Genomic DNA, 22,566 nt, shown 5'->3' on the forward strand with positions numbered 1-22,566 from the left:
AGTACACAAAGTAGCAGGTATCAAAATGAAAAGTGGGTTCACGTGAATGGCTTCAGCCTATCATAAAATAAGAGAGACAACAGCTGTCAAGGGAGACATTTACCAAATGAAATATATAAATACAAGCAACTTATATTAACACAAGTGATCTGTGACAGAACTGCCAGTTTAAATAGTGAGAAATAACCTTTTCCGAGAACTTATTTTTAAGATTATATCTGGGAATGCTTCAGAAAACGAAAGGTGATTCTAATACAGAATAGCTGCTGAACTTTAAATTCATGTCTGAAGTGTTCTAACTGTAGTTAAATCCATAAAATAAGACTATTATAAAGAGTGTGGGCACTGGACAAGCACTAAAAGCAAAACACTGCATGACAAAGTTGAAGTTTTATATAATACATAGGAGGTATTTATTCAATGAATTGAGAACTGAGGTTTCTTTGTAAGAAAGGGAAAGGGCATTAATATGCATCTGGGCTGGCCAAACAGAAAATCTACAGACTAAAAGATGATCAGTAAGTTTTGAGGAAGAAGAAAGAGACTGGGTGTTTTGATAAAGATGATGAAGAGAAAGGACACAATTTATCTAAGGAGAAAAGAAAAGAGAATTATATACAAAGCACATCTATTAGCCCTCTGTTCTCTTTGGTGACAGCTTGAAAGTTGCAGTGTTAGCCATATTCACTGAAGATGTGGTTCTGAAGAAACACTGAGAAGGCTGTACTTTTTAAGTGCTTCAACTATTCACAAACAGGAATAACAATGTTGATTTTTGAGTGTTGAACTTCTACCTATTTTAACTAAATTTTCAGCATCTCTTGTAAGAAAATCCCAGAACAACCAAGTATCCAATGCACCACACAGCACAGCAAAAAATGCATGATCAGCTGTATTATTACACGGATGACAGAGAAGATTATGATTGAAACCAACCTGTGTTATACTCACCAAAGGAGATAGTATGGGCAAAAATATCGTAATGGTAGCTGGATTGCTGGCCACTTCTGTTACTGAAGTGACAATAAGGCATGATATCAAGATAACCAGCCACAAGGGTAATGATCCTAAAGGGGTCAATTTACTTGCTACCCAACCAGAAAGCTTTGAAACCTGCATAAAGAATATGAAAACATGATTACATTTTTACATTTTACAAACCACTAAAAAAAAAAAAAAAGGGGGGTATACAACAGGAATTTACTAATCTGTTAATTGTGAAGTATTTGTGTAAAGGAGAAGAAATCTGATGTATTTTCCATATTCCTACTACACATGTTTAAAAACATGTTCTAATTCACTGGTGTCCTGTAGGGACCCATGTAAACTGTATTTCATTTATTTATATATGAACCTCTGAGATATTTAGAGAAGTCATAATCAGAAGGTTATAATATGCATGTATCAGGCTTCATAAACAGAGTTTGGGCCCAAACCTACTCAATATACTGGAGCAGCCAGCAGAGCTCCATCTGGGAGGTACCTTAGTGACATGGGACATTAACCCTAAGGCTTTGGAAATGGCGTATCTGCACAACTTCTACCATCATCAGGTTTAAATTAAATAACAAACAGTAGTCATCATTGTGTGTAGTCTTTGAAGACAAAGCAAACTCCTTTTTTTTGTAATCCTGTTTCCTGAATGTCTTGAATATTCGTCATATTTACCATCTGCCATATTGCTACAAAATAACTTGCTGAAACAGGAGAATAGGTGTGAATTCACTGTATGTCTGAATTGCTCCTGATATGGGCCATGCTGATTTTTCAGTATCTTCTATAAATTGCATTACCTCACAGCCGTCTGCCAGTGCAAACCCGCCACCAACAAGAATAGCTATTTCCCAGGGCATGCATGACTGAAATTCCTTCCAAGTAATCAGTGGAGTGTAACCAAAAACAGCTAGAGAAAAAAAAATTAAAAAAAAACCCAAACCAAAACAAAACCAAAACCAAAATCCCCACCAACATATAAAAACATATTAAAAAATATAATGAAATAATCTTTCTAAGGAAGGACTTGGGAAATATTCAAAGGTAAAATCTCAACATTTTAGGATGAAGAAAGTCTTTGACATGAACAGCTTGAACTTCCTGGACAGATCCTTGCTGGTGCAAACTGTCCCAGCCTGAAAACAACACAACTGAACGGTTTCCACCACTGTAGAATTGGCCCCTATCCCCTCATTCCCTGTGTGGAAGATAGCGATGGGGTATCAATGAGTTTAATTTACTCAAGAAAACTGCACTATTCAGGCAGATTGCTGAAGGAATATTATTTCAGTTAGACTCATTTAGGTTCTGCTCTTGCATTCTCCATGAACCCCCAGATCTCACTGATTTCAGCAGCAGAACTGAATGCAGTAAGAGGGCAAGCCAGAGGTATACTTAAATCAGGGTACACTTTAATCAGAGGTATACTTTAATCAGGGTAAATTCCATTTTGAATGGGAAAAATTAAATGAGAATGGATGCATTTACCATGTTGAATTTTATAGGGTACCTTAAATATGCAGGAACATATATATGGTTATATATAACCATATAACCATATATATATATGGTCAAGTTGGATTTGTGGTTGCATCTTAGATACCTTATTGTAATAAAATCCACATCAAAATATACTCAACTGTTTTCTCCATTTGAAGTCCTAGACAATGTTTTTGCTGGAATAATAAAGAACAGGAGGCCTATCACTAAGGCAGTTGTTGAATCCGTAGCATAGCCTTTATACCTAAGGAGAAGTTAGCAAGAAAAAATACACATAAATATATATAGCCAGAAGGAGCAGCAGAACAGACTGAGGAGGAGGATGGAGCAGCAGAAAGGAGCCATTATGAACACAAGATCCCATTCCCCACCCTCCACGCTGCTTGGTGCAGCAGAAAAAGCTGGAGGAGTCAGGAATGAAGAAGTGAAGTTGAGCCTGGGAAGAAAGGGGGTGGAAGAAAGGTGTTTTAGTTTTTTGTCTTTTTTTCTCACCATCCAATTCTATTTTTCATTTGCAATTAAATCAAATCAATTCTACCCAAATCAAGTCTGTTTTGCCTGTGATGGTGACTGGCAAGTGGTCTCCCTGTCTTTATCTTGAGACATGAGCTTCTTAACCTTTTTTTCTCCTTTGTCTTGCTGAGGAGGGACAGTGAGAGAGTGACTGCCAAGGTCAATTCACCACATCTGCAGAAATACTAGATGCAAGCCCTCTAAATTCATAAATAAGCATTGTGAGTAAGCGTATGTTATTTTGTCGCACAGAAATAAGCTGCAGGAGGGGAATGTTTGGGAACAGCTGATGCTTAAACTTCTGATTTTCACAGTTCAATGATAAATTTAATAACTGTAATATGATCTGTAATAGATTCAGTCCAACAGTCCTTAACAGCACTGTGCATACCCACAAACGACAATGGTTTGGTAGCTAAGAGAAGGTAGCAGAGCTTTATCATCATCCTCCTGTGGCTGTCACTACTAGGGTCATAGACTCAAGGGCCATGGGTATTCTCATCATTTCCGGTACCTGAGAACTGCTTGCACTAGTGTTTCTTAAACTGGTCCAATATCCTTCTGAACTTGTACATTAAACATTGACAAGATGCCGCTGCAGCTTTCCCTTCTCCTGGCTGAACAGTCACAGCTCTTCCAGCCCAACAAACAGCATCTTACCATTAGTCATACTATTATGAAGACACACATGGCATTAGTCCAGAAAGAAGCTTCTCAATCATTATTGAATTTTGGCATAAACATTTTTCAGAGTCCATTTATCCAACCAGTAATACAATCGCATATACAAGACCTACCTGCTTGTAACACTGCAAATCTGGTTGTCCCATAAGGAAGCAAAAAAGCTGTTGATTAAGGAAATCTCACAATGACTCCAACTGAGATCATTGTAGAGAACAGGTCTGTGGGCAAAAGTGCATAGTGGCCTTGTATTAGGGGTAAAGCAAGGAATAAACTATGCAGAAAAAAAACCCCAGAATACAAGCAGGCAATCATCTGAGGAAGCGTGAGGGAAGCCCACCTTGCATACATCAGCTGCAATCAGCTGCAGACCAGTGTTGAACTTTCTGTTTCTTATGAGGTTCATAAATCCTGGCCAAAGGCCAAGTTGAAACTTCTCTAATTGAAACCAATACCCTACAGCCTGGAATCAGGCCAGGACATGGAAGGAAACTGCAGTAGCAGGGAATGTGCTGTCAACAGATAGGAAGGAAATAGGTGTTTTTACCTTGTGCTTCTCTCTGTAATGTTATACAACATTCATTAAAACATCCTGCTGTCTGACTCCAGAGAAAGGGAACAGGGGCTCAGGGCAGGACAGTAAAAGATTACTCTTCAATAGTTTTACAGCATTTTCTTAAGAAAAAATAACTGGGAAAGGTAATACATATTTGAAATGCATCTGATAATGCTGCTTAAAAATGAGTTCTGCTCAGTATGGATTCAGCACAAAGGCAGATTAAAAAGTAACCCTTAAAAAGTGTATGTGGTGTTATCATCAATAAATACCAATATTTCTGCTGGGATTTCAAAAAAACATCCATGTCTGTATTTTAAAAAGGGCACTCAATAACTTGTGAGAATACGCACAAGAGGCTGAGAACATGAACATGGGTGGTGAGTGGCGAGGGTTTGTTTCTTGAAGCAAAACTTTGACCAAACTACTTAGATTGCCAAAACAAAGCTTATAATGTGATATAATTAAACCAGATATGTATATTCTTAGAACACCTATCATAAAGAAGTTTTTAATTTGGAAAGGAAAGACAAAACCAGATGGCTGGAAGATATATTCAGACAGAAAACAAGGAGCAAGCGTCTTGCTTATTTTGACAACAGAAGTGATTATCCACCAGGATAGACTATCAAGGAAAGTGGTAAATTCCAAAATCTGAGGAACCTTTGCTTTGCCTGCCTGAAACCAAGCACGGCTGTTCTCTGGTAATTCATGTTCTAATAAAATAAATCTGCACTGGGTTTAATGCACAGAACAATGCAGTTCTTCTGACCTTCAGCATGTGAGAATAAATGAACCAACAGTCCTGCCTGGTTTAAGACCCTGGGAGTGGTGTGAAACACACCTCACAGGACCCACTCACTGGCCATGGAGGGTCTCGAGGTTACTTATAGCTCTGACACTGCAGCTTTTCCTAAAGACATAGCTCATCTGTGCAGGTGACAGAACTTCCCTGAGACTGGCTTGAGACTGTGCGGTAAGGCCCTTTGCAAAAAAATAATATCAGGTGTCTGATAATGAAGTCTTATCAGAAATTAGATTTTTAAGGGCAGAGAATATTTCCTTACAGTTGTTTCCTGTAACATAAACAGGGAAGTTGTGCACATGCCTATTAGTATATTTAAATCCAAAACCCTGAACAATTTTGTATGCAGAGGCATTAGTGACCACGTGCCTATGAGATGTAAGCCACAGCTCATGCACTGCCAGGAGCCTCTTGGACATCATGGTGATCAGTGCAATGTAACCATTGACAGAACCACAGTTCTTGGGTTTTGAGTGGTTTTTTCTGTTTGCTGCTTTGTTTTCTTTAAAGATGGCTCACTACTACTCTCAGCTGTACCTGTGTTGGCTCCTTGACCCACTCATGAAATCTTGGCTGAGAAGTTTTCTGTTGCTTGGAAAAGAAAAATCCCAGTTGTCTGGTTTTATGCCAATTAATGAAATTGACTGATAAATTAAAACTATCTAGAAATAGGCAAGATCTGAAGAGAAAGAAATGCTTTCTTTCCCCTTAAAGGTTTTGCCAGGCAGTAATGCAAGTTTTGTTTCTCTTCAGGTTACCTCACCCAAATTATAATATGATTCATCCTAATGTGACATGACACGTGCTTGCATTCTCTTCCAAGGAAAACATTAGAGGGCATCCACAAAGTAACATCCCCATGCAGAACCTGTAACTGCGCTTATTATGACAGTATTCTGCTTTTGCCTGCCAGTGAACAAAATCCTCAGTGGTAAAAAGACCACTTCAAATAGGAAAATGGGGATTTCTGGACTGAAATAATCCATTTGAGCTATAAGAACCAAATTTGAAAGGTTGTTTACAATGTCTGTTTTTCAGTATTGGATCTATCTCATTAAATGGTGCTTGATGATCGCATATGTTAATACGAAGCAAAAAGATGCAGAGCCAGCCTGATTGCTTAGCTGGCTGATTGCTTGATTAGGTCAACACTCCAAGAGCCCTCCAAGAATAGAGTGTTTCATCTAAGACAATGACCATCCACTCTGCTGTTGTTATGAGGGGGGAAAAATGGGGTTTTTTGCAATTTTTTGGATAATGAAAAAATAATAATAATAATAAAAATCTTAGTTTCTATCGCACTTCAAATGCTATTTTTTACACAAAATAATTCTGATTTGCACTTTAAAACTTCAAGGGGCTACAATTACTTCTCGTAATATCTCCTTCCATACTTCTTGGCAGAGCACAGGCACGTGCATGCGTGTATGAATGGTGGGAATATATTTAAAGACACGAGACATGATGGATGCATGTTCATGTGTCATTTATGGCAGAGACACAGGAAAACAAAATAGAAAATTACCATCAAGCCCAGCACTGACCTTTGACCCATCCAGTAATATATGTTAAATCCAGAAGGACCTAAACAGCATGGAGTCCTGCTCCTTCCAATCCTGCAACTACTTCCCAGTAGTCCAGAAAAAAAACTCAGACCTTTATCACAGAAGAACAGATCTGAAATTTCAGTAATTACAGCACAAGAACAGGAGACATCCCAGTGTAATAAGTTCTTACAAAAGCAACTAATTTCTTAGGGAAAAAAGACTAGGTGATCCTAGGGAAGGGACTGCATAACAAAGCTGCAGCAGAAATAAAAAAAAAAAAAAGTGATAGTTTCTGAATTGTTCCTGGCTTTTTGGTGGTTAGTTGAACTGTGATGTTGAGAGTTATGTATGAACAGATAGGAATTTATATAATTAATTAGAGCTGCCAAGTAGGGGATGTTGGCCTGTATGCATACAAGAGTGGCTAAGGGCAGTAGATTAAAAAAATCTAACCAAAGATTTATTCTTGAAATTGCAAATTTGATGAGGAAGTAGGATACTGCAACATCAACCATTATGTATTCTCCCTCACCGTATCAAGTTGAAAACCTAGGCATAATCCGCTTAGGAAGAACATTTTATCCTGTAATGGTTTTACACATTTCAGATATTGCATGTACCTATCTATGAAATTGATGGAGTTTAGGAGTTTACCTATTCTGTAAACACTACAAATGTTTTCAACAACTTCAGCCTGGAATATTTTTCAGGTATTGACAGCATTATTTATTTATTTATTTTTAACTGAGAAGCAAAGAAGGTATGTAGTTAAGACATGGTACAGTTCTTGCTGGTGTATCAAAAAGATTACTTACTTTGGGAAAAGTGAAGACCATCCTGGGATGAAGCCAGGTTCTCTGGTGAACCACAGCACGGTCATTAGAATGAATAGGACAAGTGTAACAATTTCTGGGTAGCTATAGCAGAAACAAAATGGGTTATATTTTTTTCTGAATTCACACTTGAATTTACTTGCTCTTCTTTGCAGATTTACAGTTTGACATACCTCATTGGTCCTAGCTTCTTGTATTCCTCCTGAATCATCCGTGCTGAGGCCTCTTCTCTAGCTGTTTTATTCTTGCCACACTTGAACATGTTTTTAAAACTGGAACGTAAATCAACAATATTGAAAGATGAATTAACAGCGTACACAGAAGAAAGAAAAAAAGTCCAACCTTTCACAATAGCACTTAGCAGAAGTAAAATTTTCACTTTACATTACAGTACCTCCCATTTAGTTATCACACACCAAACTGAGCATATTGGAATTAACGCACAAAGCCCACTGGGAGATTGAGAGAGACAGCAACAAAAAGGGTCCTGTTATTGACTAGCTCATTTGCCCAGGAAGGATGAAATTTTAATCATGGGAACTAATTGACACTATCAAATACATAACCTGGCTATTTAATGAAAGTCATCTGTGACTTTGCTTTCCTTTGTTTTGTAATGGAAAAGTTTGTATCACATGAGTAGACTGCATACTGATCAGCAGACATTTTGCTACAAGTTAGGTTTTCATTCTTGGATTAGATTCTTACACAGTGTTAAAAAGAACACTACTGAAACAAGTAAAACGAAACAATAAATGTTCACATTTACACTGGCAAGTAAGGGGTGATTTTAAGTCTGCTTAAGAGCCGACAGTCTCACTGTTCGTCTCTTGCATTGTAAGTAACCATGTAATTGTGGAAGACAGGTGTCCTAGTTATCTCTTTGGAAGTTAATGAACTCATGGAGTGCAAGGCTTTGAAGAATCAACCCCCAAAAAAGTATTTTCCTCTCCAAAACCTTAAAAGCAGAAGCTCCAAGGGGAAAAAACCACGATACCACCACACAGAAATTTTGGAAAAGTGGAAGGTTTTTGCTTTACATTTACAAATATCATCATCTAGTTTATAACATGGATATTGCTCAAGTATTCAAGCCAATCACGGACTCCAGTAGCAGGCAACATCCTAACTATCTTTAAGTCTACCAGTCTTAGAGCAAAACACAAAAAAATTCAGTATTCTGTCTTGCACACATGCACTGTTTAATGATGATGTCTGTATATTCTAAAGGAAAGGGTATCATCATCTGTGATATGGACTTTTCACACTGGGCTGAGTAGTCAAGGATCCTTATTTCAGAAAATTCTTATCCCATCCAGAGACTCAGCCATACTAATGAAGGATGCAAAATCACTGCTGTATTATCTTCCTAATGAGTCTGTTAAAAATAGATGCAATATTTACTCCTGGTACAAAGTATCTCTTGCATCATCAACCCTTAGTTTTATTGATTACAACATTTACTTACTCAAACCCGAGGAAAAGCCACTGGAGCCAGACCCAGGAGACTGTCAGAATAATAACTGTGATGGGGATAGAAAGGATAAACCAGGATCCAAAATTGATGCACTGACAGTCTGGGTAACGTCTGGATGAAAGTAAAAACACTGTTCAGTTGAGCTTTGCAAAAGAATGAAGACTTGTGAGAAGTGCCAGAAAGTCCTGCTTCAAGACAGTGTTTCTAGCTGATAGCTGAAATCAGCACGAGGTGGCCTCTGGTAGCCTCTTCCCTCACCCTCCCGCCTCCTTCTTGGTCATCATGATCACTACAGGAAATAGTTGTGCCAATTATTTGAGTACTGGACCAGCAACAGGCCTGGGGATCTGACATTGTTCTAGGTGTGTCTAACCTGAGTTCAAGAGGCAAAGAATGGCCACTCATAGCATTAAGGGACATTAGGGCTACAAAGAAACGGAACTTGAAGAAAAGCAGTTCCTTGAGAGGAGATTTTAGCACAAGAATATACACTCAAATGAACATGCTCCAAGTAAATTAGAAGGTAACAGTGGAGACAACGTTAAGTCATGTATTGTTTAAGGTTCCATAAGGGATTCAAAACTGAAAAAGAAGTTATTATAACTAATTTTCAGGAAAAGCAGGAATATTAATTTGTTAGGTGGATTGTCTCTCCAGTCACCTTGTCTCTTTGAGGCTGTCTTAATCTACTGTTTACAGATGTGGGCCATTCAACCAGATCTCTCCTTGCCATGTGCATTTAAGAAAAGGAGAAATGGGCTTTGATTTTCTTAAAAAAATGCATTTACCATTGAATGAGATAGATAACACACAAATCCAGGTAAATTAATCCTGGTTTTCAATTTACTATATGAAAAGAAGTTATTCTTCCTGAGCCGCTCCAGCTCTACTGAGAAATCTTTTAATGCTAAAAGTGAGAAGTCTGGTCTCTTGACCAGCCATCTCCCTTGATGCAAAAATCAGATAGAAGGGAAATCACAATGTCCCAACAGAAGAGGTCAGGTAGACTAGATGATCAATTTAAATTATTTTTAAAATGATCTATTATGTAGTGCTGGTTGAATTATCTGTTGTAGTTGGATTATCTACTACAGGTCTTGTCTGAGGCAAGGATGAACAGGATACCCTGAACTATTTGTTTTCCAGATCTATTTCCTTTGGAAAATGATAGGTGTTATTAATCTCTATTTTATAGTGATTCAGTGCCAGTAACAATAAACTCTTTTCAGGCAAACAAAATTGCCAACAAATTTGGTTCACACAACAAATCCAGATAAGATTATTCCTTTTATGACTTTTATAAAATTTATTACGTTGACAATAATGTCATGTTGGCAAAGTTTGATTCTTCGTGTTAGAAGGTCAAAGTTACCAGAATAGGATTCAGGAAATTGAGTAACCTGTCAGGGAATCTGACTGGAGGACCAAAGGTTTCCTTGTAGGATTTACTCTTCCTCAAGCAGAGAACTCAGTTTTCTCCCTGGCATAGTGTTGCCATGTAACCCTTTCTCTCTTTAACCTCTCCACAGACTTTCCCTCACCCTGGGGTGCAGCTGCCTGTGCTCCTGGGACCCGCAGCCTTCCTCTGCTACTGCCCAGCTGTGAACCTTGGGTTGCAGTGCTGAAGAAACCGTTTTGTGTGGGAAAGAGCCGTGAGAAAGCCTCTACAGCAGAGCTATGTAAGATTAGATAGGTAAAACTGCAGATGTGAGTTAACTGACACAGGGATCTGCAGGAGCCTGAAGAACTCAAGAGGAAAAACACCAATATAGAAAGGGATAAAATGATAAAAGAAAAAAAATGGAGTCAGAAGAAAGGGACTCAGTGTCACCAAGGATCTATTCCAGGGAGCAGTGAGGACCAACCCATCTCATCCTCACTGAACCCTCACAGATACCTCCCTGGCCAGTAAAGGCCTGTGGAGATCTTACGGGCAGTGGTGAGCAGACTAATGCTTAGCCTACTAGCTGACTACTCATCTTCTTGGTGTGTTAGCCAATAGTTTTTGTTTGTTTGGGGTTTCTTTTTTTTTTCTCCCCCCCACCCCGAGTTGTCTGTATTCTAGACTCTATATGGTAATGTTTCTTTGCATACCATTAAAGAATTAATAGATTGAGCTTCAGAGGTCAGTAACAAATCTGACTTGAAAAGTCAGCCGTAAGGAAGCTGGTTTCACTGGCAGGAATACTTCTGTCCTGTGGAACACAGCCTAATTGCTTCTCCTTAATCAACAGCAGGCTAAGGATTCCCAGCAACACACAGGCTCCAGTGCTAACACAGATATACTGGTTTCCTCTCCACATGACAAATGAAATGGAGGAAATGAAAGAACAATAAACACTAATTCCAGCTCTTTTAATACTAAAATTGGGAACATTCAATGAATATGAAATTTTGCAGTGCCATTTTAAGTGTTTTGTCACAGAGTGGGGAACTGAGGAATACGCTGTATATAGACCACTTTGGCTGAATTATCCTCCCTTCTGATGCTTATCACACAGAAGGTAGACTGCAAATGTGCCCAAGTCATGCTAACAGGTCAATTCTCACTTCAGACAGGGCATAAATACAGATGAGGCCTCAAGGAGAAGGGGAGCAAGACAAAGACAAAAATATTTGCACAGTTAGGTGGCAGATTCAGCTTAAGTTAAGGTTTAGGCTCAGTGGTTGTGTAAAGATTAAACAAAACCCTGGTGGGGTTTAAAACTGCAGTGCTCTAGGTACGGCCCATGCTCCTAGCGGAGGGTGAAGACCCAGGGAGAGAACAACAGTCTGCTTATGCATTCTAGAAGAGATTGTTAACAGCTAAGACGAACTAAAAAACCAGCTGCAAGCCAGTTTTTTTCAAGTTTCCTACAACTGCAGGGAAATAAGAAAGAACAGATCCTACCCCTAGTAATCAAGCTTGGGTTCTCCTAGGCCCCTGAGTGTGAAGCCTGCTTGAACCAGAAAAGCTTACATGTCTAAAAGTTTAAGTCTGAAGGACTTACAATGCCACAGTCTGCCCTGAGTAGTTCTTTGGCCCCAGTAACACACCCTCTGATAATCTCCATACTGTTTCCATTGTTGTTATCTGCACCAGACCTTCTCTTGGCACAGGCTGGTTCACAGACTGCACCACTTCAATTCCCTTTAGCAGCATGCAGAAGGCAAATTTCATCATTCCCGTAACACAAGTTGGAAGAAAATCTGTCAATAACTGGTCTTTCAACGTTTTGCCATCTACAATACAGAATAGTTGGCAGAGAGTAATGAAAGGATTGTGTTTTATTTTGCTCTACTTCAAAATTGGAGTAGGAATATTTCTGGCAATAAGTAGTTTGCAGAAGAAAAAAAGTTCAGCAAGAACTATTGCTTTTTTAAAAGCTTTGGAATGAAATCCACTGATTTTCTTTTCAAAGTAGTTCTACTTAAAAAAGAAAAGGAATACTAAAGAATGTTTTTAATAACCTCAAAACAAAGTGTTCTGTTGAATGCAGAGTTTCAGACTGCTTTGAAATTATTTGCCTTTTCTTTGGCTAATGGACCTAAATTCCTCGTTTCATCTATGCACCAGGCATAGCCTCCTGAAAGTCTCCTGATGCTCTTTGGTAAGCAGACCTGAATTTAGCTCTTGTAGTACTTAGAAATCAGTAACTGTCCTTTAAGGCAAGATAGTGTCTGTCATATTCATGCTAAGTAATGTCTTCCTCCTCAGATAAGCCCATCCTTTTCCATGCTGCTATTCAAAGAGTAAAGTACTACTTAACCAAAGAATGATCATTTTATGTGTGTGGGGTGATCCCTTTCTCAGTGTAAGGCAAATACAACTATGCAATTTCATTTTATATCATTAACAGAAAATAACATAAAATAAAGTAATAGAGTCAAATGCTATCAAATCAAAGGGATTTGGTTTCTAATGCATTTTAATTGAGCCATGTGAGAGCTCAAGAAAGAACAGTTAAGATTCTGGATTAAGAAGACTACAAATAATTTGATATAGTCTCTTACGTATTGAAGTGCTCAGCAAATATAAGATTAGTCGATGTTCCTGTGATTGTGGTCAGCCCTCCAATGGTAGCAGAATAAGCAACACATAAGCACATCACTTTGAAAATCCCATTGTATTTGTCCTCTCTGCTTTTTCTCCCTGTTTCAGCAGGTGGTAGGTTCTGCTTAAAAGAATATAAACCGATTGATATACAAGAAGAGCTTACGATCAAGCACAAAAACACGATTCAAGGATATCCTAGAACAGCCAGACAATTTGCTGGCAATATAGCCATATGCAGCATGGTTTGGTTTGTTGTTGCAGTGGTACTACAATTACTCATTCAAAGGAAAAGAATGGAGAGTCAAATCCTCAAGTCCTTTGCCTGAGCTGTCTCAGTCTACACAGGAATGACTAATATATATGTCAGGGAGGCTGGAACTACATAATATTTAAGATTCCTTCCAACCCAAACCATTCTGTGAATCTAGGATATATATACACCCGATATGTAGAGCTTGTTCGCTGGTGAGGTTTGTTTAACTTGTATAAAATACACTGGTAGTGTAAAAGTACTAATGAAATAACTACATAAGCAAAATGTATGTATATGTATATCTACACACATGTATCTTACTCACATGAAACTACCTTAATTGTGAACTGTGCCATGTGAGGTGTTACATAGAAGTAAGATTTAAGTAAAAATTAAGTTACACAAGTTAGCTGCATAATAAAAGACACCTTAAGTACCTGCTCCTTTTCTTTTTCGTTTTCCTTTTCAATTGTGCACACAATACTACCCACATCGTTGTCATATCTGGAAAAACAAAGGTATGTATTGTAATATTCTGTTATATTCTATTTAGGTGAATTCTTAGAACAGAGTTTAGTAAATAAATAAGTATTACCCATTAACTTGTTTTTCTTTCTCTTTCCAATCACTGTTTTCACATTCTCCTACATTTTCTGTAAGGCATTGATGGAAAGAGAGATAAGTTAAGGGAGCAAAACTGGAAAGCCTCCATAAGCAAGTCCCATCCTATGCAACAACTTTGCATTATCCCATGACTACAAGTGCCAATCTTAAAAACAGCTGAGTTGTGCCCTACCCCTTTATAACTCCTATACACCAAAGTCTTAATCTTCTAATGATGAGAAATCTCTAATTCCCAGTCCAACTGTGTACATAACAAGTTTAGACTCTTTTGTTCTCCCAGCATTACCCTAGAGTTTAAAGAGCTCTTTTGCTAACATTTAAGCCCCAGTGTACTTATAGCCTGTAGTCATAATTCTTTTCAAACTTCATTTTACTAGGCTGAACAAGCCAGCCTCTTCTCTCCTAACTGCCATATTCTGCATCTGTTCAGTTTTAATTAATCTTTGTGAACATTAGAGACCTCATACTTAGTAATCCAAGACAGGTTTCACAGTGAAGCATGTAATGATGGCTAGTACTTCCCTAGCCATTTAGCTTTATTTTCTGTGGTGTTTACCCCGCCGCAGAGTGAGGGTGGGCAAAGAGAAAATTTTCACGGCAGGCCTACCATCCAGCTCCAGCGCCAGGTTGATGGAGCCGTTAGTGCAAGACATCTCCAGCGCATCAGCTTCTGTTTCAGCTCTGATGATCTGCTGAGCTACAGCCTCTACAATTGGCATCACCATGGCGGCAGCAGAGGTGTTGCTGAGCCACATGGACAAGAAAGCACAGCTAACCATGAAGCCTAGAGTAAGCCTGGAACAGGAGAAAAAAGTCTTTGGCTGCTGCAGCAATGCCTTCTATCACCTCTCTATTTTAATATAAATGGAAAGCTTGTTCAACAGAAAGCCTGCATGCAGGAAACACTGAAAATTTAAAAGGTTGTAATTGACCTGTGAGAAATTTTATGAATTAAAATGCTCTTTAGCAAAGACATTTCTCACTGAAATTATCATATCTTAGAGTTAAGGGATCAAATGTGTTATAAATTGAAATAGAACAATAATGTTTATTTACAGAATGATACTGAATTTGAATCATCTTTGAAGAAAGAACACCATGCAGGTCACAAGTTCAGATGAAAGTTAAATGGCTATATTGCTAATGCTATTAATTTTGTATTGTACAAGCTAGGTAAAAACCTTATCACATAGTCTGTAATTCCTCTAGATAGTGGTCTAGGTGTTACAGGAAGAAAAATTAACTATTTAGTAAGTGATACTTACTTCTTAACCAGAGCCCCAAGACAGCTGTAGGGATTATTTGGGCTTCAATAAACATCATATTTGATATTAAACGGGAAAGTGAAGGTCATTACAGTATCTTAGTCTGGGCTTGGCTTATGTTAAATTTACTACAAATAGGAATTGCATCTGGGCACTTCTTGAGTGCACTGATGCAATGCACAGAATTGCCTCAGTGTCTAGAGTCACTCTAGTTTTACACTAAAAACCCCATATATTCCATGTCACATATGGTGGACTTGGACGGTAATTTTAGAATACAAATCATATTGTCATTTTTAATGCATTTCATGGAGCTGTAAATGAGAATAGTCCTCTTGACTTCCTATGTGTTGGCAGCATCATTAAATGCCTGCTATGCATCACCACAGTGAGAGAACAACTGAGTGGAGGAACTGTGGTGTTACAGCATTTTCTGAGAAGCCATTTGTGCAATTTGTAAAGCGCTCTGTCTAGCCTTGATCAAAAGCTTCACAAAAAAACTGTAAGGATTACTCAGCACACAATGACAAGATTTTATAGAAAAATACTGTAAGAAATATTTTATGACATAAAAATACCATTCAAAATGCCTCTCACAGCTTTTCATTGCAGCTAATAACAACAACATTTCAAACTTGATTTCTTCCTCAACTGCCTTTCTCTGTGCACTTTTAATTGCATAATGATGAAATGATCTGCAGACCTTCAAGCGGAGGACATGATTCAACACAAATTGTCATCAGTAGTATAAAACCCATTGAATTTATGCAACTTTTGATTAAGCCCTCAGATGGAAGTCGGGGAACAATTGTTTTTTCAGGAGCAATTTTTATGCAGAAAATACTGGTCAGGCTAAGCACACTGAATATGAATGTTCACATTGTAGGAAAAAAGTACATCTTACACGAGGATATAAAACCAAAGAAAATTAAGACGTTCAGTAACGTGTTTCAAAATGGTTCATCATAAATTTCTAGAATTTTATGGACTGATGGCCAGGTGACTACGTAGTACAGTAGTGTACAATAATGAGTGACTCCAAAAATTGATCAAAAGATAATAGAATATATCTTAATCTGTTCAGCCACATTTTTTTCTGCATTATTCTCACTGTGGTGTTTTTAAAAATATTCTACATGGAGCTTTGGATGATAACTTAATTTACATACAACTGTAAAGTTACTCCTTGCTATGTAATGCACGATCAATGTTTTATTACTCACTCTAGTCCTTGCAGGATGCACAGATGTATTCACCTTTCCCTGTGGGTCTGCAGACCAGACCTCATAGCTCAAATGACAAAAAGCCTTTAGGGACTCACAGAGTCATGGAACAATTTAGGTTAGAAAAGACCATTAAGATCATCAAGTCCAATCATTAACCTGGCATTTCCAAGCCCACCACTAAACCATGTCCCTAAGAACCACATCTACATGTATCTTAGATACCTCCAAGGTTGGTAACTCAACCACTTCCCTGGGCAGCCCGTTCCAATGCCGGACAACCCTTTTGATGAAGAAACTTTTCCTAATATCCTACCTAAAACTCTTCTAGCACAACCTGAGTCCATTTCCTCTTGTCCTGTCACTTGTCACTTGGGAGAAGAGACCAACACCCACCTCGCTACAACCTCCTTTCAGGTAGCTGTAGAGGGCAATAAGGTCTTCCCTGAACCTCCTCTTCTCCAGGTTAAACACCCCAAGTTCCCTCAGCCGCTCCTCACAACACTTGTGCTCCAGACCCTTCCCCAGCTCCGTTGCCCTTCTCTGGACACCCTCCAGCACCTCAATGTCTTTCTTGTAGTGAGGGGCCAAACACTGAACACAGGACTTAAGGTGCAGCCTCACCAGTGCTGAGTACAGGGGGACAATCACTGCCCTTGTCCTGTTGGCCATGCTGCTCCTGATACAGGGCAGTTTCTCCAGAAGAATGCAGCATCCAGAAGACTCCTATTCTACTTCCACTGCTGCATCCCCCACATCTTCTAATGCAGAAACTTCTTACAATGATACCTCCACCTTGTGCAGGGTGAGGCTCCAATGTGCACAGGCTGTCTGGGGACTCTTACTAGGGGAAGAGGGGGGTTATGCACAGACACCAGGATACACCCCTTTTCAGTGGGCACAGGTAATGAGCAGCAAATGCTGAGAAGTGGGAGGATCCTTTCCTTCACAAGAGATCCTTTACAGATCATCTTATCCTAATCTTATCATCCTTCATGATCAGGAAACGTGATGGAGCTGAGAGTTGTGAGGGATACTGCTTCCTCAGGGTTACAAAGCTGTCTGTGGGGTTGCTCTAGGTAACCTTGCCAGCTGGCTGTGGGTTTCTGTGTCCACAGCATGTTCCCCCACAGTGTTCAACTTAGCACAGCACATTATCCATCCACTTGTGTTCTCCCTTTCAAGATTTCAGCCAAAAGGTGAGGATTTAGGAGTGATCAGAAAAGCTGAAATAACTAAAACTGCACAGCTCAAGAATATAGCTAAAGATAATGGGAGGCAGTGGAACAAGGATGTCAAAAAAGAAAGATACCAGCTATCAAAAGATGCAGGAAAGAACAAAATACAGGTGATATTTAATAATAGGACAGGCAAATCACTGAGAAATAGAAATAATTCAGCATTTCTATGAGGTGTTATTAGTTAGATCACATAGGAAGCATCTCATTTTTTAGACCTGAGGTTTCTATTTTTCTGACTTTTTATTTCCTGTTACTGTCTGCTTCCTGACAAGGAGTCATAAACATCATGTATTCTGAGAAGCCAGACTTCCTCTACAGATCTTCTCTGTTGCCTTATTGGTGTGCTGAAGGATGATTCTGTATGTCTAAAGCTTTTCTGCAAGTTTGTAAAGCAAGCAAAGAAAGGAATTTTCACTTCATAAGATATATGTTAATAGTGAGTAAGGAGAGTGTGTGATTTCATGCCCTTATCACCTCATCCATCTGGGGAAGTTCCTATTCCTTTGATATTTTCTTCATAGGTAGACAAAGACAAAAACAAATAAAGACATTGCCCTTAATATATTTTTCCTTCCCCAACACATCTTTAATTTTATGACTTTTTTTACTCACTGTGTCTTTGAACTCTTCTTGTATTCTGGGGAAGTGTCCAGAATTTTGCAAACAGTATTGAAATACAGATTAATAATAATAAGCATAGCACAGATTTTCTGTTGAAGGTATCAGGTATGTAATGTAAAACCACCATTATAAAAAGGACCCTTACATTATTCACAAATTCATCACGTTTTTGGTTCAGAAGGATCCTTATTAAGAACAGGATCACTGAAGCAAACTTTCAATTAGGATTTCAGCAAAATAATAAAGTGTTACCTACAAATCAATCGTATAATTTCAAATATCCACTTTTTTTCAGTAGAAAAGAAAGGCTGGATTTCTGAAGCAGTAAACAATTATTTCTGGAATACACAGCTTTCCACAAGTATTATTGTCCTTCAAGACATTGTTTAGCACATACCATGCAGGGTTGACACCCACCAGCATCACCATTCTTAAAGCCACTCTTTTGTGGAAATTCCATTTTTCTATTGATGTTGCCAAACAAATTACTCCAATCAGCAGTAGATGAAAGTCTTTAAAATAAGCAGAAGCTACCTGAAATAAAAACAAAACCAAAAACATTGGTTTTGATATTATCTGTTTAATGAATAAAAAAATCTGTAAAGGTACATATTGAAATAAGTATTGAGGAAGGTTTTTGGCTTAAATTCAGACTGTTAATATAATCGAAACTCTTTATTTTATTTAAAACAAATGATGCAAGAGTAACTGCACTAGAGAACGTAGTGTTGAAACAAACTGAAAAATAAGGCTTATGATATGAACAATGTAAGATCATCAGTGACACCTCATGTATGAACTAAATCATCAATGAAATGCTGATTTTATTAATTTAGTTATATATCCAACAGATAAAATAACAACTTCAGACATAGAGTACAATCATCTGTGGTGGTGTCTCTTTGACAGGAAGATGTATACTCAGCATTTTGCACATGGGGTCTTTAGTGTGTCATCTCGTTTCTGTAACATTAAGGATATTTTATATCTATCTAACATTTTCCCCTCTACTGGCATCTAAGAACTGAATCACAATCTAGAAAAAAAAATATTAAAGAAATATGAACAAGTCCTGAGGACAAAGTATGTAAGCAAGTCTTAAAGCAGACCTGCTGTGATTGGCACTCAGCAAATCCATAGATTAGCCCCTCAGGTTTCAACATTATGCGGTTCTTTATTTGGAGATTTTATCATTGAAATCCATAATATCATAGAGAAGAAAAAAAGGGTTACCTCTTTGGATTCCATTATACCAAACAACGGGAACATAAAGGCAGGCAGCAAAGCTGAAACAGCCAGTGGCAAAGCTTCTGTGAGCCAAAAGATAGCAACTACAAACAATGTGTATGCACATTCTGCTTCCTAGAATACAAAAGGCACCAACAAAAATATGAGTGGATTATCCAGGATCAAAATCACAATTGTAAAATATCCATCTTTGTCAGCAGAGAGTTTCCCTCCTCCTGGAACAAGTATGAGTTAAGGGACCTGAATTTAGGGTACTTATTGTCTGCTATTGATAATCCTGCTAAAATATGAAACATAGTCTGTAAAATAATTTTAAATATTTTTTTCCAAGAGATAGTAAAATTAAATTCTACCACTTTTGAAAGGTGGAAAAAAGTCAGCTACCTTTGTTCAAGCTCAATTACTCATACAGGTCATTCTGGTGCATTCTCAGAGCATTAATTAACATAAATCACAAACATTCTGCAGCTGCAAGCAAACCTTTAAACCTCTAGGAGTAGTCACAGTCAATAATGGGTCAAATTTTGTCTCTCCTGTAAACAATGAAGTCCTGTCATCAGCATCAATAAGGCAAGGGTATCATCTAATTTAAAAGGCATTGTGCAAGACTGACAAGAAATGTACGGGTTTTTTTTTAAGACGTGCAGTTTTAGTGAGTGTCTTTTATTTAAACTCCTGACAAACAGGAGTTTTTTTCAGAATTTACTTTAGTGCTGCCTATAAAATGCAGCCACAGACAAGTATAAAGAGATGAATTGAGCCTAGTTTCTTCTAGAAACCTCTTTTCTGTAGTTTTAGTTTATATTTCTGCTCTTGAGGACAATGGTTTAGATCTTTTAATGCCACTGGTTAGGGCATGAAACTACTCAACAGCAGCAGAGATGGTTTGAATTGGGAAAGGAATAGCTTAATGAAGTGATGCTGGGAACCTCTGACTGGAGACCAACAATATTAAATCCAAGTTAGTCAGCTATGGCTAGCATTTATGTTTGGGGAGAAGCTTGTGTAATGTATGAAGCAATTTGATAGTGTCAATTCATTTATCACCTCGCAAATGCTCATCTCACCTAGGTTCCACCACTTTAGGAGTTTGAGAAACACTTCATGCTCAGAGAAGAAAGTGAAATATTGAAACTGTGATGTGAAAGATTGTGAAGTATGTTGCTCTGTAACCATAATCTAACTGTAATGCAAGGACTTCTGAATTGGACTTTAATGTATTGATATGCATGACACGTATAATGCATATGTGATGAAACATCATGGTGGAATTCTGTTTCATTCTGCCAGCATCAGAGATGTACCAAATAGAATCACTAATACAATTTTAGACAGCCATTTCATCAGCCTGGAGTTGTCACAAGAGTTACTGAATGCCAGCAAAATTTCTTTCAAGTAAAATAAAACTAAGGTGTCCTGCCATAGCCTTCGCTCTATTTCAGAACCAGAGGAAATTTCACAGATCATTGATTCCAGTCATTTGCTATCAGGCAACACAATATATGATGAACTTCACAAAATCCATCATCAAATAAAAAAGGTAATTGCAACTGTCTTCCTTACGATTCATGTCCATTGTCAATCATACAGAGCTGTTTAAAAGTGGCCAAAATGTAATAGTAAAGACAGGATTTTCTAATTAGTCTAGATGTAGTTAAATGAGAAAAACATTTCCTGAACAAGAAAACAAATATATAATTCAGAGCTCCATGCAACCAGCACAGAACCTTATATTAAAGCTGTTGTCTTCTATACATTTCTATGCAAATACTGTGAGTTGACCAGAAAAAATAAATTCATGCTGCATACATCAGGAAATCATTCAAGGTCCCCTCCAACCCAAATCATTGCATGATCCTAAAAGGATCTGGTAATCTCAGGTTTGCCATACAGGTGTAAAATAAGTGCCTCTCAAAGCAGGCCACTTACTTTGGTTTTGATGATAAGTGGAAGTGGAAGTAAAAGCAGTGGGGTGAGGACAATGAGCAGGAACCTTCGGTAAACCAGGAGGTAGCTGAGAATCTTCATGGCTGATGACTGATAGATGAACTTTCCTGCAGAAACTGTCAAAAAATAGGTCTGACTTTAAATAGTTGACTCTGATTAATATTTTTCCAAGCTATCACCTTTAGCCATTGCTAAAGCAGGCCAGTAAACCAAGTTAAAATTAAATCTTGTTCTTTATTGTTTTAGTGAGTTTATTAACAGTAGGTTGATAAGATAAGTGTTCATCATAAACCAAGCCTAGATGTCGGCCTCATGACTTTCTCCCCCTGCCCTTCCTCATAACAAGCCTATGTAATTAGTGCAGGTTTTAGACAACTAGATAACCAAACATTTTAGGTGTTCTCCCAGTCACTGTTGGTTTCAGTAGGAAATCAAAGCATTTAATATAGATAGAATATATGTACAAAACCAATTATATCATTGTTTGAAAACATTTGCAAGATAATTTTACTGAACAGAATTAAAAATTCTGCATTTTCATCTCCATCTGTGGTGATATTCAAAACTTGATAGGACAAGGTCCTGAGCAAGCTCTAAAATTTGCTCTGCTTTGAGCAAAAGGTTGGACTAGACAACTTGCAGAAGTCCCTCAGTTTTTCTATTAATTCTATCTGTCTAGAATTTGAAATACATGGAAAAAATAGGGGGTTTTCTGTCTCACCTGGCATGGAGTTTTAATTTTCCCTCCTCATGCAGAAACAGGATATGAGGTTCTATGTAAATCATATTTAGCTCTGAGGAATGTCAAGAGTGTGTGCTGCTTTTGTCTGGGATAGAACTGATTTTCTTCACAGTAGTTAGTATGGGGCTGTGGTTTGGATTTGTGATGAAATCTATGTGGATAACACAGGGATGTTTTAGTTATTGCTGAGCAGTGCTTACACGGAATCAAGGCCTATTTCTGCTTCTCACACCACCTCACAAGTGAGTAGGTTGGGGGTGCACAAAAGGTTGGGAGAGGACACAGATGGGACAGCTGACCAAAGGGATATTCCATACCATGTGCTGTCATGCTCAGCATATAAAGCTGAGTGAAGAAGGAAGGGGGGATGTTCAGAATGATGAAGTTTGTTTTCCCAGGTAGCCATTACATGTGATGGAGCCCCGCTTTCCTGGCAATGGCTGAACACCTGCTTCCTAATG

General features: G+C 38.2%; 1 protein-coding gene across 1 annotated transcript in view; it reads right to left on the bottom strand.

Annotated features, from left to right (window-relative positions):
* The window catches only part of SLC13A1 (solute carrier family 13 (sodium/sulfate symporter), member 1), a 21,805-nt gene extending 355 nt beyond the window's left edge, over positions 1 to 21,450 (bottom strand). Inside the window, 14 exon segments of the mRNA XM_010151737.1 lie at positions 1 to 57; positions 952 to 1,113; positions 1,794 to 1,903; positions 2,634 to 2,737; positions 7,411 to 7,512; positions 7,602 to 7,700; positions 8,897 to 9,016; positions 12,899 to 13,059; positions 13,632 to 13,698; positions 13,790 to 13,847; positions 14,426 to 14,613; positions 18,566 to 18,702; positions 19,402 to 19,530; positions 21,346 to 21,450. The exon segment at positions 1 to 57 is cut by the window's left edge and continues 27 nt beyond it. Coding sequence (XP_010150039.1) covers positions 1 to 57; positions 952 to 1,113; positions 1,794 to 1,903; positions 2,634 to 2,737; positions 7,411 to 7,512; positions 7,602 to 7,700; positions 8,897 to 9,016; positions 12,899 to 13,059; positions 13,632 to 13,698; positions 13,790 to 13,847; positions 14,426 to 14,613; positions 18,566 to 18,702; positions 19,402 to 19,530; positions 21,346 to 21,444 — 1,593 coding nt within the window. The 5' untranslated portion in view covers positions 21,445 to 21,450.
* Positions 21,451 to 22,566: the final 1,116 nt, after the last annotated feature.

The sequence above is a fragment of the Eurypyga helias genome, unplaced genomic scaffold (assembly GCF_000690775.1).
Source record: "Eurypyga helias isolate BGI_N326 unplaced genomic scaffold, ASM69077v1 scaffold3105, whole genome shotgun sequence".
In the NCBI taxonomy this organism is placed as follows: domain Eukaryota; kingdom Metazoa; phylum Chordata; class Aves; order Eurypygiformes; family Eurypygidae; genus Eurypyga; species Eurypyga helias.